The sequence below is a fragment of the Delphinus delphis genome, chromosome 3 (genome assembly GCF_949987515.2).
Source record: "Delphinus delphis chromosome 3, mDelDel1.2, whole genome shotgun sequence".
In the NCBI taxonomy this organism is placed as follows: domain Eukaryota; kingdom Metazoa; phylum Chordata; class Mammalia; order Artiodactyla; family Delphinidae; genus Delphinus; species Delphinus delphis.
Genome location: NC_082685.1, coordinates 47,660,757 through 47,680,005, shown reverse-complemented (window position 1 = coordinate 47,680,005; position 19,249 = coordinate 47,660,757). Strand labels below are relative to the sequence as shown.

At 47.6% G+C, this 19,249-nt stretch overlaps 1 protein-coding gene and 1 long non-coding RNA gene across 3 annotated transcripts in view; both read left to right on the top strand.

The window, feature by feature from the left end:
- The first annotated feature begins 3,876 nt into the window (after positions 1–3,876).
- Positions 3,877–8,459, top strand: LOC132422012 (uncharacterized). 2 transcript variants are annotated; one of them, XR_009518801.1, is made up of 3 exons: positions 3,877–3,932; positions 4,495–4,644; positions 6,179–8,459. It is a non-coding gene; the product is annotated as an uncharacterized lncRNA (long non-coding RNA). The 2 variants fall into 2 exon arrangements; XR_009518800.1 differs by lacking the exon at positions 3,877–3,932 and having other exon boundaries at positions 4,397–4,644; positions 6,179–7,940; positions 8,058–8,458.
- A 7,335-nt stretch (positions 8,460–15,794) lies between these two features.
- The window catches only part of PPARGC1B (PPARG coactivator 1 beta), a 105,687-nt gene continuing 102,232 nt past the window's right edge, over positions 15,795–19,249 (top strand). The window contains exon 1 of the mRNA XM_060008546.1: positions 15,795–15,927. Coding sequence (XP_059864529.1) covers positions 15,850–15,927 — 78 coding nt within the window. The 5' untranslated portion in view covers positions 15,795–15,849. The remainder of the gene's footprint in view (positions 15,928–19,249) is intronic.

Sequence of the window (19,249 nt, the reverse complement as noted above, 5' to 3'; positions counted from 1 at the left end):
CAAACTAGCTCAAGCTCAACACTGTTGAGCCTTGCCAGGCTTGTGTTAGGTGTTCAGTAAATGACAAATAAATGAATGAACAGCTCTTGACTCCTAGACCACTGTTCTTTCTACCACACATTAGGCAATACTGACTTAAGTCTAAATTCCATAACCGTAACTGGTCTAAAGGCCATCTCTTCTGGGCTTGCACCCAACTCAGGAATCCCTTCTACAGCATGCCTGACAGATATCCATTTGGTTGTTCTTTGGCATTCTCTGCGGACGGGACACTGCCTACTTCAAAAAGCCAACCATATTTAAAAACAAAAAACATGCAAATCTATACATGTTTTAAAAAATAGCTTTACTGAAGTATAATTTACATACAATAAAATGCACCAATTTAAGTATAACATTCAATTAGTTTGAGAAACATAAATAGTTATGTAACCACTGCCACACTACAGTTTAGACACTTCCATCAGGCCCAAAAGTTTGCTTGTCCTCTTTTTAGTCAATCAGCTCTCCCCACCTCTGCACGTTACTTCCTGTTACTATAATTTTGCCTTTTCTAGAATTTCATTTAAATGGAATTATATACTATTCAGTCTTTTGAGTCTGGCATATTTCACTTGGCACCATGCATTTGAGATTCATCTATGTTGTCGCGTATGTCAGGAGTTTGTTCTTTTTTATTGCAGAACAGTATTCATTGAATAGCTATTACCACAATTTGTCTATTCATTCAATTAGTTTAGTCAGCCTGCCATTTGGATTTTTTCTAGTTTTTGGCTATTGTTAACAAATCTACTATGATAATTCACCTATGCATCCTGTGTGGACATATTTTTTTTTTAATTTCTTTTTTTTTTGCGGTACGCAGGACTCTCACTGTTGCGGCCTCTCCCGTTGAGGAGCACAGGCTCCGGACACGCAGGCTCAGCGGCCATGGCTCACGGGCCCAGCCGCTCCGCGGCATGTGGGATCTTCCCAGACCGGGGCACAAACCCGCGTCCCCTGCATCGGCAGGAGGGCTCTCAACCACTGCACCACCAGGGAAGCCCTTTAATTTCTTTTGTATAAATACCTAGAATGAGATTTTTTGGTCATGTGGAAGGTATATGTTTAACTTTTTAAAACATTGGCAAACTATTTTCCAAAGTGGTATCATTTTGCCTTTGTATTATTTTGCATTTGTGTCAATATTGTATGAGAGTTCCAGTTGCTCCACATGGTCACAAACGCTTGGTATGGCAAGTTTTTAAAATTTTAGTCATCATAGAAAAGGAGTAGTGGTATTGCATTGTGATTGTCATTTATGTTTCCTTAATGATCGGTAATAATATGGAGCATCCTTCCATGTGCTTATTTGCTATTCATATAAAATAGATCTAATTTTAAAGCAATACTTTTTGCTTTTAGAAATCTCCAAGCTCGGGTCTTCCTTGGTGGTGCAGTGGTTAAGAATCCGCCTCCCAGTGAAGGGGACACAGGTTCGATCCCTTGTCCTGGAAGATCCCACATGCTGTGGAGCAGCTAAGCCCGTGCACCATAACTACTGAAGCCTGCGTGCCCTAGAGCCTATGTGCCGCAACTACTGAGCCCACGTGGGCAACTACTGAGCCCACGTGCAGCAACTACTGAAGCCTGTGTGCTCTAAGGCCCATGTCCCACAACTACTGAAGCCCACACGCCTAGAGCCCGTGCTCTGCAACAAGAGAAGCCACCACAATGAGAAGCCTGTGCACCGCAACGAAGAGTAGCTCCTGCTCGCCACAACTAGACAAAGCCCGTGCGCAGCAACAAAGACCTAACGCAGCCAAAAAAATAAATTAAATTAAATTAAGAAAAAAAAGAAAAGAAATCTCCAAGCTCTATGGGTTCAAGTCAGTTTAACAAACATTATTTACTTACTCTATGTCATTTACTGTGAGGGCTGCTGTATCTAAAATTAAGAATCAGTCCCTGGCCTTGATTTGCTCATGGTCTCATGGGGGGAAACAGATACTTAATAGAGAAAATGTTCTCACTCAAGGTGTTAATGCATTAAGAGAGGTAACCCCAGGTTACGGGGAAGACCACTCTCCAGGTGTGATGACAGGTGGAAGACTTGAGGCAGGTAGGGCAGGGAGCTGGGGGCAACTTCCACCCTAGCTCTAACTCTGTCATCACAGAGATGCAGGCATGTTGCCATTCATATATCATATTCAAAAAATATATTTTTTGAATATTATATATCATCTATATCACATATATAGTATATACATATTCAAAAAAATATATATATCTACCTATCAAAGAATTGCTAAATGATTAGAAAACATCAAAACAGATAGATTGATGCTGATTGTATATACTATGGAATTTTACTTTGATATTTCATTAAAGTGTCTTTCATTTAAGATATATATATATATAACATTCAGTTCTTCCACAGGGTTTACCTCACTGGGTCCACATGATCAATGAGAGAGGTTATGATTGTTATTGTCCTTGAAACTGAGAGTCAGAGAGTTAGAAAACTGGCCCGAAGTCACTCAAAAGTAGAGCCAGTCTTTGAACCCAAATCTTGGGACTTAAACTCCAAATACTGCTTAGAATAGTAACTGAGTACCATTGGCATATTTGTAGCACAATTTTAGGACTAACATACTAACTATAATCAGTTAAAGTTAAGGTCCAAGGGATTACGGTTTGGGTTGTTCTCCAGAATTTTTCAAGTATTTTTCCAAATCCCTCATTTAACCTGTGAGGCCACTAAGGTCCAGAGGGAAGGGCCACATAGTGACCCAGAATTCAAGTCCAGGACTCCTGACTCCATGCTGTCGTTCTGTGAGAGTGCTGCCTCTCGCTGCTCACAAACTTGCTTGGTCAGTCTCTGTTCGGAGCAGTCTGCACTGCTGTGGGCAAAGGAGTGAGCTTTGATGATGGGAAGACAGTCTCAAGAGACCTAAATTCAAATCTCAGTTCTGCGACTTCCAAGCTGAATGACTTTGGCAAGTAACTTAACCTCTCTGAGTCTCAGTTTCCTCATCTGTGAAATGCGGATAACACCACTGACATCATAGAGTTGCTGGGAGGCATCAAAGAACAAAGCATGGAAATCCCTCCCCTTGAGCTCTTGCTATTTGTTGAATAAACAAAGCAACGCAAACACCTAGTTCTCTGCTGGGCTCATAATACCGCTGGATAAATTACACAATGACCAGTTTTCTAGTTAATAATTGCACTAAACTTATTTTTTATGAAGATCGAATTAAAGGAAATTTGAGTACATTTTCACTAAAACCAAAACTCAAATACACAGTTTTCATTTCTCCATGTTTTCTTCAAAACTTAATCCCATTTGGAAATTGCATTAAAATGATTTATTATTAAGAAGCTGACAATGACACTAAAGAAATCCTAAAGGTACATTTGTAAATAAAACGCACCACCCAAATACACTACCAGTTTTCATTTGTTCGTTGTTCACAAACGTTATGCTTATGAATTCTAATGGCTCCATACTATTCTACCCAGTAGAGTCCTTCCAATAACTTACAGAAACTTAACGCCTGCAGGAAATTATACCATATTATCATATAATATTATATTCCACAAAATCACTAAATGTTTGCTATGTAACATTTGAGCATCACCACAATCCTATAAGGTAAGTATTCAAGTTATCCCATTTTACAGATGAAGAAACAGAGGCTCACATTATTTTAATAATTTGCCCAAATTCAGGTAGCTATTGCTGTGTAACAAATTGCCCCCAAATGTGATCGCTTAAGGGGACAAGGACCATTTGTTTATTCATGATTCTGCAATGTGGTCAGGGCTTGGTGGAGGTGAGTCATCTCTGCTGCACACAGTACTGACTGAGGCAACTTCACTGGAGCTAGAGGATCCAAGATGGGTTTATTCAGATGTCTGGTGCCACAGCAGAGGAGGCTGAAATGGCTGTGAGTCGGCTGGTTTCTGTCTTTGTGGTCTCTCATCTTTCAGGGTCTCTTTCTATCTACGTGATCTGTCTAGCATGTTAACAGGACTTCTTTACACAGTGGCTGGCTTCCTGGAGAGCGAAAGCAAAAGCTCCCACTGTCCTGACCCCTAGGCCTGGTACTGGCATAGCACCCTCTCTGCTGCATTCTCTTGGTCAAATCAAGTCACAAGGCTAGTCCGAAATCAAGGGGAAGAGCCAGACCCCATCCTTGATGCTGGAGGAACAGCATGCACAGGGGTTGGGCGGCACTGTTGGCCACTCTTTTGATAGTGGTAGAGCAGGGCTTCAAACCCAGGCCTGCCTGACTCTACGCTCCAAACCCAGCCTCCCCACCCCCAGTCCACCTCAGTGAATATTTTTGCCTGGCTAGCTTTTTCTCTTCCTTTCGCTCATTTTTAAGGTGAACTCCCAGGGACAGGGAGACCTGGTCAAAGGGCAGGCATGTTGCTGGATTCTATGCAGGGCAGTCGGCATCTGCAGAGCAAAGTGATCTCATGAGCTTCTCCTCCTTCTCTTCACAGAGGAAATCCAGGTTTAATTTTGTTCATTCTACCGTCGCACCTACTTCCACAGAAGAAATCTTGGCTTCTGCTGTGAGAACCTTCTCAGGACTTCTGGGGGACAATAAAGTCAGCAGATTCGTGATGATCAGCTGCTCCTGAGCTGCGTAGGTTAGTGTTCCCTGTGGGGCAGAGGCATGTGGGGAAAGTAATTTGCTGACCTTGACTTTTCACAGAACTTCAGATTTAGCAGAAAGAACATGGCTTACACTTGCCAGGGTTTAGTCCCCCTTCTGAAGTGTGACCAGGTGTCTTTGTTTGTTGTTTCAGTTTACACCTGCTATCCCGTGTCCTGTCAGCTTAGCATGTGTCCAGGGTAAAAACCTTCCAGGCTGGATAATTAATTATGTGCTTACCATACCTGCCACAGAAACTTGAATAAGTCATTTCTCCTCCCTGAGCCTCAGCTTCCTCCTCCGTACCACAGGCCTGGCTACCAATTTCACAGAGATGTCGATCACTCCTCATTTAATAGCATCCTTCCATGTGGGAGGAACTGTCCTAGATTCTGGGGGACACTGTGGGTAACAAGACACTATTCCTGCTCTCCTGCCTTGCTTGTCTTATAAGTAAACAAGCAAGATAATTTCAGAGATTTAATTTAGATCAGATAGTCAGGGAGGGCCTCCCTGACAAGGTGAGATTTGGGCTAAGGGCTGAAGAATGAGAACAAAACACAAGGGGAGCTGAGGGAAGAGCACTCCTGGTTAAGGGAACAGCAAGTGCAAAGGCCCTGAGGCAGGAGATTACTCATCACAAGGAGTGGAATGGAGCTCATGAGTAGGACCATGCTCTATAAACTGTAAAGAGTCCCAACAGTAATTATTCTACTAGAGGGTTTTAAAATACTCTCACATCTTTGTCTTAAATGGTCCTCAAGATAATTCTAAAAGGGTTGGAGAGTGTCACAGAGAAGTATTACTAATCCTGGTTTATGGAACAAAATATTCTTAAGAATTATCATTGCATATTTTAAAAAAATGGTCCCACTAACTTCTATGCTTACATTTAATTTCATGTATCACCATTGTCTTTCATTGTTTTTGATGATGGGAATCCTTCGAGAATGAGCGACATCTTTATACACCTCTTTTCATTATGATATTTAATTCTGTGGTTAAGTCCTTAGGTGTACTGCTTTTTCTTTTTTTTGGCCTTGTGGTATGCGGGATGTTAGTTCCCCAACCAGGGGTGGAACCTGTGCCCCCTGCGGTGGAAGTGCCGACACCTTGTCTAACTGGCTTAGAGGCAGGCTCACATCTGATTCATCTCTGTATCCCTTTGGTGTGGACATCAGTTGTTTCTGCCTACTCAGCACCTTTTCATCTTTCTCTGGCAAAGGCACCTGATTTCCTTTTAGGGAGACACCCCTCCCCCATACTATATCTAGACCTTTTTTGTGTGCTATGGACCCCCTGACAGTCTGTAAAAGCCTATGGACCCCTCCTCAGATTGATGTTTTTAAATGCTTAATATCAACTACAAATGATTTAAAAGAAGTCAATTATATTGAAATAGTTATCAAATGGTAAGAAAAAGAAATTTTGATATAATAATATATATATATACACATATATATATATATATATATTTTTTTTTTTTGCGGTACGCGGGCCTTTCACTGTTGTGGCCTCTCCCGTTGCAGAGCAACAGTCTCCGGACACGCAGGCTCAGCAGCCATGGCTCACGGGCCCAGCCGCTCCACGGCATGTGGGATCTTCCCAGACCGGGGCACGAACCTGTGTCCCCTGCATCGGCAGGCAGACTCTCAACCGCTGCGCCACCAGGGAAGCCCAATATATATTTTTTATTAACACACAAGATCTAGTTGGTCTAATAGCTACTGTAATTTCAAAATAGTGATGAACACAAATGATATTCTGTGATATGATATGAAATATCTGTGATTTCTATTGGTGCCAAAGTTATGGAAACTTTTAATACCGCTGTGCTTTGTTTGCTACATTCATAATAGAAGGAAATGCTAAATTTCAGTTTGAAGTTAGTAAAAAGGATGTAATTATTTTCCATTCAAATTAATGGTGTCTTGTTAAGAAACCTTGGTTTGGGCGTTGGGGGGGTTGCATGAAATAGCTTGACTCCTGGATTCAGAGGTGGGCATGTAACCCAGTACTGACCAATCAGAGCAGGGATTGGCTTAGTGATGGGCATTTGAGCCAAACTGATATAATCAGAGTGAATCCTAGTCTTTTGCTGGACAACTGGGACAGTTCCTTTGCTGGACTTGCTAAGAGGATTGGGTTTGGGCCTGGAGCATACCACCTTGCCATCACCGGGAGAGAACCTGTCTTAGAATGAAGCAGACACAGAGGAAAAGAGAGCTGAGAAATGAACTTCCACATCTTCCTGGCAACATTCCTCCTTTAAATGTGTTAATTATGGAAGCCAATACATTACCTGTTAAAGGCAGTTTAAGTAGGGTTTTTTGTTATTTGCAACCAAAGCAATCACAACTAATACTGTATAGTCCCACAAAGTTTAGCAGAATACGTGGCACAAAGTAGTTTGCTCATGAAGGAATGATGAATGAATTTCAAACAATGTAGCAACTTGACTGATGTTATTTTCTAAACTATGCATATCTGGCTTGATTGTGTATTAAAAGATGAAGGGTATACTCAAAGTAAGCATTCCACAGCCTTCTGTTGATTGAATGAATAAAGGAATGCATCCATTGTCATTATTTTCTAACCCCAAATTTGCATATTCTTTAGTGATATAACCAGGACCATATAACCTGGAGAACATAAGTCTAGAAACATGATGGACCAACAGTTACAAATCAAGTCCATGGCACACTCACCATGGGGAAAGCCATGCATCAATTTGAAGGAATAGGTAGATCTATATGTACTGATATGGAAAGACCTCCAAGACACATTGAGAAGGAAATTACAAAATAGTAATTATTATAGTAGGATTCTGTTTTTGTTTAAAAGTCTCAATGAAACTTTGAGGGTTTCTAGGTCTTATAATGAGTATATAAAACAAAGAAAAATACCCTTTTTTTTTTTTTTCTTTTCTGAAAGGCCATTCATGAAATACAAACAGTGGGCACCTGTGGGGAGGGAGTGGTGTTGGGTGGGTTGGTAACAGAACCTTGTCCTTTATTTGTATTGTTTATTTTTTTTAATATACAAGGGTAAAATAATTATGTCATTTGTAAGTTAAAATAATTTATAATGAAAAAATAATAAAATAACTCTGACAGAAGGTGGAATATTCCCTTTCAACCAATTTTTCTTCTTTTGAGTTGTCTGTCAGTTTTCTCAGGGAAGCTGAAGAGAGCAGGGTTGCACCCATCATGCTGTACCCAGGATGCTCTGCGGCTCCCGTGATGCTGTGCCCATGATGCCATGCTGTGCCCTCTATGCCTTGCCCTGCCGGTAAGGCCATGCCCTTTCCCTGGGATTCTGCCATTCTGGCTGCTCCAGGAGCCAAGGAGATTTCACCCCATGTAAAATACTCCTGGGGTCGCCTACTGACCTGGATTCTCCTCTCAGTATCCTTACATCAACCGTCTCTGCTGCCAAAATACATATGGACCGGATGATCTCCCCTGCAAAGGGGATAGGGAATCAGAGCATCTCACCGTCAAGGCAGAGGTCTCGGGGAGACACCCATCCAAGGTATGTTTGGGGTGGTTGATCCAGTCCAAGCCCACTGGTGTGCAGACTGGGAATTTGAGTGTTAGGTTGGAGAAGAGATTTGTCCAAATGTGAGTTCAGTGCCAGAGTGGGACTCCAACCTGACTTCCAGTTCAGGCCTCATTTTAGGGAGGCTTCCCAAAAGTTCCATCATAGCTACTCCTTTATGTTGAGATCTTGAGTCTCTGAAATATCCCTGCTACAATGCATATTTGTTACTTAAATAACACAGCACTCAGCAACATAGTTTATCAGAGGAGCTCGACAGCAAGTTACATTTTATTTCATTGATTGTAAAAACAAAATTGTAACAACACAAATGAAAATATTAAAAGAAATTATTTCTGCCATCCTAATCACGTTTCATTTGTTTACACTCCTTATGTCACTCTAACATACACACTTTACATGTACATTTATGCATATAGCTATAATCACTTTACAAACATTTTTATAATTCTGTTTCACTTAATGTTATACATGTTTTCCTGTACATTTTCCATATAGATTTCTACCTTCTGCAGTGTATTTCAAGTAAATAAACCACTATTTATATAACTGCATCTTCATTGTTTTTGTATTATAAAATATTTCAAACGTACAAAAAAGCACAGGGAACAATACACTACATAGATTTAACAAATACTGATACTTTAAAAACATTTTCGAGGGCTTCCCTGGTAGCGCAGTGGTTGAGAATCCACCTGCCAATGCAGGGGACATGGGTTCGAGCCCTGGTCCGGGAAGATCCCACATGCGGCGGAACAACTAAGCCTGTGCACCACAACTACTGAGCCTGCGCTCTAGAGCCCATGAGCCACAACTACTGGGCCCATGTGCCACAACTACTGAAGCCCACACGCCTAGAGCCCATGCTCAGCAGCAAGAGAAGCCACTGCAATGAGAAGCCTGCACACCGCAGCAAAGAATAGCCCCCCACTCTCCACAACTAGAAAAAGCCCGCGTGCAGCAACGAAGACCCAACACAGCCAAAAATAAATACCTAAATGAATTAAAAAAAAATTTTTTTTGAGATTAAAAAAAAAAAATCACAGGTACAATTGGAGCTCTCTCACGTACAATGTACTCTAATCCCGCCAGGACAAACTACATAACTTGCAGGGTCTGGTGCAAAATGAAATGTGGGAACCCTTATTCAAAAATCATTATGAATTTCAAGATGGCAACAGCAGAGCATGACCAGGGCCAGTGTGACTGCACGCATGAGGTGCACGCTTCACACACCACGAAGCCAGCCCTGGATCCCTCTCTCCTCTCCTTTCCTAAAATGATCTGTGTCTTTGCTGTCCTGTGTTTATGCTTTTACTTCATATACATGCATTGACCAGCGTTATGGAGTGTTATTTTGCATATTTTAAAATATTGCGTAAGTGGCATAATACTGTGTGTATCCTTAGGCTGCTTGTTGATCTCACTTATTGCTTTTGTGATTTATCTTTGTGGATTCATGCAGCTGTTACTGACTTTCACAAGTATCTAATATTCCATTGTGTGATCTCACCCTACAGTTCATTTTTCCTGTAACCTTTATTTTTACCATAATTAACAATACTGCATTGAACATCCTTGGACACAGTTCTCTGCACACATGTGTGAGCTTTTGTCTACTGTCTGTAACTAGGTGTGGAATTGAACTGTCTTACTAGATGTTGAGGTTCTTTCCAATTTTTTGCTTGGCATCAATGTGCCCCCCTTGTATGTCTCCCCTTGAACATCCCACAGTCATCTGAAAATACTCCTTAGGAGACTTCCTTCTGAGCTGCCTCTCTTCTAAGACCAATCATCCAGTGAAGCCAGAACCTGGGTGTCCTGACCATTCCCTGTAATTCCCCCACCATTTCTTACCTATGGCCAAAGACTATTGATCCCTCCTCTAAAATATGGCTTCAGTCCACCCACTTTTCCATATCCCTCCTACTACTTTCATTGTCTTGGCTCAGATCCCGCCTCTCCCCTGGACTCTTCTCCCAGCCCCACCCAGTTTTCAGCCCCGCAACTTCCTCCATTAAGGAACTTATTACACCCTCCCTAGCAAGCTGCAGGTTGACTAGTCTCTCCCCTGCATGTTGTGGAGATCAGAGCTGTGAGTTACGCAAGAGCAAAGATTGTATTATGGTTACCATTTGTGGGCCTGTAGCACAGGTCTGTAGCACCCAGCAGGTTCTAAAAATATTTGTTGAATCTATCTATCTATTTATCTACCCACATAAACATCATGCTGTAGTGGTCCCAGCTTTTGAATCAGACCCTTAGGATAAATTTCCAAAGGAGCATTACTGATGATTTAGGATTGTGAATGTAAAATTCAAAGTCCTTTGTAAGTGAACTTGATCCACACAAAATTCTAGGTCAGGTGGGACAGATAGGTTGATCTATGTATAGATAGATATAGATATATAGGTAGATATTTATATATATATATAATAACCTGGTAGAATTTACATCTCTGTAAAAAAAAAAGAATAATTCACATCTCTGGGCCTTTGTTTCTCCATCTGTCAAATGGGCATAAGGAGGGCCCATTTATCTGTCACACATGTCTGGGATCATTTTGATCTGTGGGCAGATGGGGAAAAAGCAGGTGTTTCTCTTCCTACCCCGCTTCATGATTCCCATACTTGTGCACAGTCATTAACAAGGCAGAAGAGGGTGAATGAAAATCTGTCCTTTCAAAACTGCAAAACAGTCATAGCTGACTTCACAGCTGTTTACTGCCCTCACTGGCTGATTTGGAAACCCTTTCATCATTTGTAGTGTGTCAAAGAGAAAGTGATCTGGTAAGTATCTCCCAAAGGTATTGGTGAGTTTATAAGTTAGCCCTACAGGAAGAAGAGGGCAACACAAACAAGTGCCTTGCTTATGATGGACTTTCAAGGGCCAGAAACCCCTGTCCCCAGTTCTGAGACCCTTGACTGACGCAACTGGATGATGTCTTCCACAGCCTCAGCCCTGAGAAGTTTGTCCTGTGAAGACACCTGAGCACTACCCAATCTGGAGCTCTGGCTACTAGTCCTGGCTCTGCCCCTGAAGGGTTGTATGACCTCCGCCACATTCTTCTACCTGTACAGCGAAGCTGGTAGATAACATACCCTCCACTGCCCCTCCACGGTTCTCAAGTTCTACAATTCAATAGAAGATGGAGCTGGCTTTCTAAATTAACAATATAAACCAGGTAACTTTTTAGTTCCTCTTGGCTTGAGTCCTTGCCTCCTGGGACTGGAGAAATAGGTGGGAAATAGGTGTGTGTCTGACTTCCTGGTCTGGGTCAGAGAATCAGAGTTATGGGCAGCTGGCAGGAAACCTCAGTGATTACCAAGACCCATGTCCTATCTCCCCCATTCACTCGACAAAAATTCACTAAGCAGTTGTGTTGAATAGAATGTGGGCAGGGGTGGCAGCTGTTGTGTTCACTGATCACACTGGCTGGCACATAGTAGGTGCTCATTAAACATCTATTGAATGATGGGTAGTTTCCTGCAGCAGAGTCATTTAGGGGAGCCTATGAAATGCAGATGCCTGGGCCCACCATAGACCTATTGAATTGTAATCTCTGCTGACGGGGCCCAGGTGACTGACATGACTCCAGAGTTTGAGAATCATGGCTGTAATATCTGAGTAAAGCATTCTCCTATTATCAGAAGATAGAAAACACTGATGTTTTTTACTTTTGAGGATTTGTTGGTAGTGACTAAAATATTCAAGTCAAATAGGTTCACTTTGCTGTAGCCATTTCCATGGAGCCTGGGGCGGTCTGGGCTTTGCCCAGGGTATGGGCAGGGCAAACTTTCACTAATCTCGGGAGAGGCAAGGCCAATAAAAGGCAGAGGAGATAGGAGTTGAGGCACTTGAAGTCCAAGTTTGGCATGATTATTGCCCTTCACCTGAAAGTCATAAAATAGGAAATGTGCCACCATTCCAGCTTCCCGGGAGGGGTTGCTGGTGTGAGGTTTTCCTCAATCCCTTTCAAGCATCTGTGGCTTAGACCATGCACAGATCTGGCTTCAGATCTCAGCTGTGTCTCTAACTGCTTGGTCTTGGGCTAATCACTTTAACCCCTTTTAAGCTTTTTTGTTTCCTCAGTCATAAAATGGATATCACACTGCCGACTACTCAGGGTTGCTGAAGACAATCTGACATGATATAAACTCAGGTGTCTGGCACATGCACAGTACAGAAAAGCTGTTAAGTTTAGGTTGATACCTATAAACTGCCAGGATATCTGGGCTGGAGTGTTCAGTAGAGGTTGGTTTAGCCGGACCCTTTTGTTTTTACAGGTAGGGAAGCAGCCTCAGATACGTGAAGCTAACTGCACAAGATCATCTAGCCTGTTAGGTTTCTTGAGGGCTTTTAAGGATCAGAGAAGGTGATGAGGTTGACTCTGTGGTTGGCCCTTGATAAAGGAATTCCTGGGATAAGGTGTTTTTGTAAAAGAAGCTGGATATCTCAGGTGAGGTGCCTTTTCACCTGAGTTTCTTGCCAGCCAGAAGCCCGTTCTGAGGACACAGGGGTTAGTAAGAAACGCCCTGAAGCTGGGCAATTTGTGGGTTTTCTATCAACATCAGGGTTTTAAAGACAAAAGCCATTGGGCGAGCGTTGAGGGCTTCCCTGGGAGGCCCTGTCTGGCCCTGCAGCTCTGCCAGGCCAAGGCTAGAGATGGCTGGCCTTGGGGACCCTCCAAGAATGGTCCCTGGGTTATAAGGGGCACAACACCAATCAGAGGCCAGGCTGGATCTGGTAGGGACACTTCTTGGAAACAGAGTCCTGTGGGGCTCTGACTCTGGTGTCTATGCGCAACAGCAGAAAAGCGGGGCCTTAGGAGAGCTCACATCCTTAGTGCTAATGCTGATGACACTGGTGATGGTGGTGACGATGATGAGCGTGAGAATTAGCACTTCCTCTTTGCCAGGTGCAGGGCTAGGCAATTTATTTTACACACATTGTTTCATTCAATCCTCACAAGATCCCTACCTGGAGGAAACTGAGGCTCAGAGAGGTTAAGTAAACAACCAAGGGCACAGAGTTAGTGAGCACCAGGATTCAAATCCAGACCTATTGGAGTTCAAGGTAGCCAGCAACCTGTAAGCGCTGGAGGAAAGGAAAGTAACATTGGCCAGGGCCTCCGAGAGACAAATATTTTATCCCCATTTTTACAGATGAGGAAACAGAAAACCAGAGAGGTTAGCATTTTCCCCATGAAGTCAGGTACTGTGCCAAACACTTTCCATATGTCATCTCCTTGATCATCATAACATCCCTATGAAGTAATTCTTTTTTTAAAAAAAGTATTTATTTATTTATTTATGGCTGCATTGGGTCTTCGTTGCTGTGTGCGGGCTTTCTCTAGTTGTGGTGAGCAGGGGCTACTCTTCGTTGCGGTGCTTCTCATTGCGTTGGCTCCTCTTGTTGTGGAGCATGGGCTCTAGGCGTGCGGGCTTTAGCAGTTGTGGCACACGGGCTCAGTAGTTGTGGCTCGCGGGCTCTAGAGCGCAGGCTCAGTAGTTGTGGCACACGGGCCTAGTTGCTCTGCGGCATGTGGGATCTTCCCCGACCAGGGCTTGAACCCGTGTCCCCTGCATTCGCAGGTAGATTCTTTTTTTTTTTGTGGCAGGTGGATTCTTAACCACTGTACCACCAGGGAAGTCCTGAAGTAAGTAATTCTATGATCCCCATTTGTGTAGATGAGGAAACCAAGGCCTGAGACCAAATGACTTGCAGGCGTTCAAAACCAGGCAATCTGACTAGAGGGCCCATGCTCTTAACTCCCTGAGTTGCCCAATATTGGAATGAGATGTGGTGGGCTGGACCAGAACCTGGGACTACTGACTACCAGGTTAGTGCTCCAAGGTTACACATAGGATTTCTCTCTCGTTTTTTTGTTTTTTTTTTGGCTGCGTGCCACGTGGGAACTTCGTTCCCTGACCAGGGATCGAACCCGCGTCTGTTGCATTGGAAGAGTAGAGTCGTAACCACTGGACCGCCGGGGAAGTCCTAGGCTTTCTCTTGGGATTCATTGTCCCTTAAAAGCTCACTGGTCTAAAGCCCAAAGAGTGAAATCATGCCCTGCGGTTCTGGGAACCTCAGGCTGGAGAAGAAGGAAGCTCTTGCCCTGGTGTTCAAGTCTGAGCAGGTGTACTGTGGACCCTCCCTGTTTCCTCCTCTGGCTGGGAGGGAGCCCAGGTAGGGCAGGCAGGGTGGGTCAGGCCTTGTGAGTTCAGGGTGGGAGGAGAGAAGGAGGCAGGAGGGCCCAATAAAACAGGGCTAAATCTTCCCGCCTTCCTGCCTTTACCCAGGCGGTGCCCTCATCTCCTGCCTGGCAAACAGCAGGGCATGATGATGAGAGTTCAAGGTTGGCGTCAGGAGACCCGAGTCCTGGTTCTGGCTCTGGCACTCACTCCATGTGCACCCTTGACTCTGGGCAGTTTCCTTATCTACACAATGTGTGGTGGTGGTAATGGGGGATCAAAATCCTCTGTGATTTTTAGTTAACACATTATTTATTAAGAACCTACTATATGCCAGGCACTGGAGACACAGCATGTGCCAAAGCAGATTCAGGCCCTGCTTCCATGGGTCTTAAGAGTCTAGTAGGAAGAGATTCCAAGATCAAATCTTCACTGAAACTAATGTAAAATGACAACTGTTAACCAGTGTTTTAAAGGCCTGCAGAACTAAGGGAGCCCAGGACGGTGGGAGTAGGGGGAGAGGGAATGGGTTGACAGTCTGAGGGGCAGCAAGGAAGGATGCGGTGAAGATGTGGTTTACTAGATGAACATCCGCTGGCAGGGGACAGCACCCTGTTGTGAGATGGTTCACCCAAGAAACTGGGAGGAGGCCAGTGGGCCTGGGGAAGCATGCAGGAGGCTGGCCATTTGAAGACATTGTGGGCCATGGTAAGAGAAGTCATTGCGGTTTTGGGGTTTTTTTGGGGGGGTTGGGGGGAATTAGGGAGTGAGGGGATACTTAAGAGAGAAAGAGGGTTACATTTGGAATATGGGTCAACGTATCTTCTAAGGAAAAGAATTTTTAAAAAGCCACTCCCTCTGAGGAGCCTTCCCGGATTTCTCCACCTTTGACCTATGGTATCCCTCCCTCTCTGGCCTGCAGCCCGGCATGACAAACTCAAGCCTCCAGGGCAGCCAGACCTGGGCTTTGTCTTCCTGCACTGAACTGCACTGTGGCTTCAAACGAGGTCCTCCACCTTCCCAGGCCTCAGTTTCCCCAGCTGTGCCGAAGCAGGTTGTCTCGAAGGACCCGCCCAGTGCTAACGCAACGTGATTCGCTCTGGCAGGAGCGGTGGGCTGCCCGCATTGCTGCGCAGGCATCGGACTGTCGGCTTGGGCACCGTCACCAGGCTACGGGCGCTTTCCTCCCGGGCAGGGGGCAGCGGGCGAGAATCGCGGCGCCAGACGTTGCGCAGGAAAGTGGGGGCGCGACCCCCTGCTCGAGCGGGCACCGCGCGGCCCCGCCCCCGCAGCCAGCTGCCCTGCGGCAGCCGGGGCCCGAGCTCCGCCCTCCTCCTCCCGCCGGCCTCTCTCCCTCCTCCCGCCTCCCTTCCTCGCTCGCTCGCTCCCTCCCCCCCGGCCGGCTCGGCGCTGACTCCGCCGCACGCTGCAGCCGCGGCTGGAAGATGGCGGGGAACGACTGCGGCGCGCTGCTGGACGAAGAGCTCTCTTCCTTCTTCCTCAACTATCTCGCCGACACGCAGGTACGGCCAGCAGGGGCCACGGGCCCAGAGCCAGGGCTGCTGAGCTGCGGGGGCTGCCGCCGCAGCCGCGGAGGCCGGGAGGCAGCGGTGGGCGTGTTGGGGGGATCGGGGGTTCCAGGCTGCAGAGCCCCCCTTCCGTGCACCCTGAGATGCGCTTCGTTATGGGGACTCGGAGCTGGAGGTCCTCCCGCGCGTGCCGGAGCGTTGGGGGCGCTACGGCCGCTGGGGAGGGTCTAGCCTTCGTTGCTTGGAGTCCGGCCCCCACGCCCGCAGAGCTGGGGGGTTCTGCGCTTCCTTGGGGAGGTTGAGCCGCGCCAAGGTGTGGGGGACCCTTACGCTGGCTCTGGGTGCGGGAGGCGCGCCCTCAGGCTCCCGGCACTTGCTGCCGTACTTTCACGTGGACTTGTGGCCCGGGCACAGGCGCTTGCCCCGGTCCCCGGAGTCCCCTGATTCTCCAGTCTCGAATACCCCGCGTTCTGCTGCTGCCCCCCTCCCCCGCCAAGGCTCCCCCAAAGCGCCAGCAGCGCGGAGTTTCCTGCCAGTTGCCCGCTGAAGCCATAGGGGTCTGCGGGGCACGTGGACATGCGGGCGGGGATAGAACCTTCCTGGTTTCGCTAACCGGCGGAGCCCCCGAGGGGAAAAGCACGGCAGGATGGGGGCGGAGGACTGTCTGGGGATGCCTGGGTCCCCCTGCGGCGCGCGGCCCCGGTGCGCGCTCGGCGATGCTGGGGGAAGGGAAGGCGAGGCGGCGTCCCGGGCTCTGGCGGCGCCTGGGAGCCCCACCGGAGACACGCGCGTGACAGGAGAGGGTGCCCTGGTGTGCCGGGAGTTGGAGGGGGGGCGAGGAAGCTGGTGACTTGGAGACAGGGGCGGGGGGGGTTGCTGCTGGGATAAGCTGCACTGAAAATGCCAGCACAAGGCGTGCGCGCCCCCCACCCCTTCCCTAGTTTTCCCCACCCCATGCCTGTTGCAATCATAAAGTTTGGCCCCATAGTTAGGGCTTTTTCTACGGCCGCCCCGCTGCCGGTAGCAGGGCGGCTGGGGATGCGGCGGAGCCGAGAATGAGACCCCGGATGCGGGCGCATGCCTGTGCTCCGAGAGGGGCCGCTGGGCGCTCCCGGGCGCGGCTCGCTAGGGCTGGTTTGGTACCTGGAGCCGGAGCGCCGTTGCCGGCTTGTTTTGCATAACACTGGAAGGGAGGGGGAAGTCGGGGGGGGGGCGGGATGTGGGAGGGGAGAGAGGGAAACTTTGCTTCTTGTTATATCTGCCTGTCTTTGGGCGGCAGCAGCTGTCATGGGACCGGGTGGGCGGGGAGAGGCTTGCTAGCTGACTTCTTGCCTTGAGATGCGACTTGGAGGGGACGCAGCAGACGAGACGTTCAGCTCTGGCGGACCTTGGGTGGCGAGTCCTGGCTGGCTGCTGGAACCGAGCGGCGTGGCGGGGTGTCGCCGAGAGGAAGCCCGCCACGCGCAGGAGAAGGCCGGTCCTCGCCCGCTGCGGACGTTCATGCGTCAGGGAGCCGCGGGGCCTCGTGGTCGGTGGCGGGCCCGCTTGGGTGGGTTCCGGGCAGGGGCCGAAGAGGCTGGTGGCGTGTGATCGCGCTTCTCCAGGCCGGGGGAAGAGTGTGATGAACGGTCTGCGCGCGCGGGTGTGTGTGTTTGTGTGCACACGCCGCGCGCGCCGGGCGCGTACCTTTACCTCTGACGAAACTGCAGTGTAGCTCCCGCGGCGGTCACCGGGCGCAGTCACTCGCCCCGCTCCCATGTCTGCTCCGAAGGCCGATCCCAGCCCTGGCACCACCACGGCGCCCCCGGCCCCCCAGCCGACAGCCTGGGGCCAGGGGGACTGGATGCGGGGTGGATCGAGTTGCCGCTAGGAAAGTTCTGCCCTCGGCCCTCTTACTTGTCTGGGGCTGACTCCAAACCTTTCCCTAAGACGCGAATGAAGGAGGCCTGAAATTGCCAGAGACTTGTTCAGAGACTCATAGCAAGAACTTGTCCGTTTTGGGTTTAACTCCATCTTCTGTGTTCTTTGGCTCACCAATAATTTTTTGCCCTTTTAGCCGTCCGGAGTGCGTACCCAGCAGGGATATTTCACCTAAGGAAACTTGAAAATTGGGTAATCAGGTATCAGCAGAAGCAGTGCAGTGAAAGTTAATCCGGGACGTTTTGCTTTTTTTATTTAACCACGTGATAGGCTGAAGCTCTTCTGGTGATCTTTGCCGGCCCAACTTGGGCAATGTAATTGATAGGGGGAGCTTTGCAGCCGCCCCTAGAAGGCTCATAGAGCCAGCCGGAAGAGGACCTGGGCGGGTCATCGCGTGCCTCCTCATTTTACAGTTGGGGATAGAGGCTGTGAGGGCTGAGCGGCTGGTACAGGACCACGCAGCCAGTGGGTGACAGAGCCATCCAGGGCTCCTGACTCCAGGTCCTGTGTGTTACCTCGAAATAGCACTGGACTTGGAGTCAGAAGGCCTGAGTGGAGTCGCCTTCCCCACTCTCTGGCTGGGTGACCCTGGAGCAAGCCATTTTAACTCTCTGAGCCTCCTTTCCTCCATCTGTCAAATGGGGTTGGTGGCGCCGCAAGAGAAGGCCCTCGGTTGCTTGCGGTGAGCACTGTTTGCATGTGAGATGTCTTTTGTTCCTGCAACTTCCTCTCCTCCCCCCAGACCCTCCCCTCCTCCCCTCCCCCTTTGGAAGAGGTGGGGAGAGTGAGTAAAAGTAATTTATCGGCTCTATCCCAAAGACTTGTCTTTGGTGGCTAACCCAGGGTTAGATAGAGGGAGGGCTCCTGTTTAGGAGACTTAACTTTTACCCATTCAGGGCAAAGTTCAGAGATTCGGCAGACCAAGGATTGTGTAAGTTTTTTGGAAAGGTTTGGGGCATGTTCCCAAAGGACTTTGGGTTGGCTTCCCGTTGTTCAGGCTGTGCCCCTTGCCTGCAGTGCCCTCACCCACCACTCCTGCATGGCCCTCAGCTCTAGCAGGCCTCCCCAACCCGGCTTGCCCTGCTTTCTCTAGCCTCTGGTTTTCTTAGTCTGTGTTATACAACCAAGCACTTTGTGTGTGCGTTCCGTCCCAGTAAGATTCTGGAACTAGAGTTGTGCCTTTCATCTCTTTGTGCCCCGTGGCACCTGTCACCATGCTGAGCTCCTTTGCTCAGCTCTTGGCTAGGCACAGGAATTACAGACAAGGGAAGCACTCAGGCTGGCTGGGGAGACAGCCGGGCAGAGTATGGAAGAGAGGAATGCAGAGGGCTGCAGCTGTGGGCAATGCCTTAGGCTCCAAAGGCCACACAGTAAGCCCACACTAAATCTGGGTTGT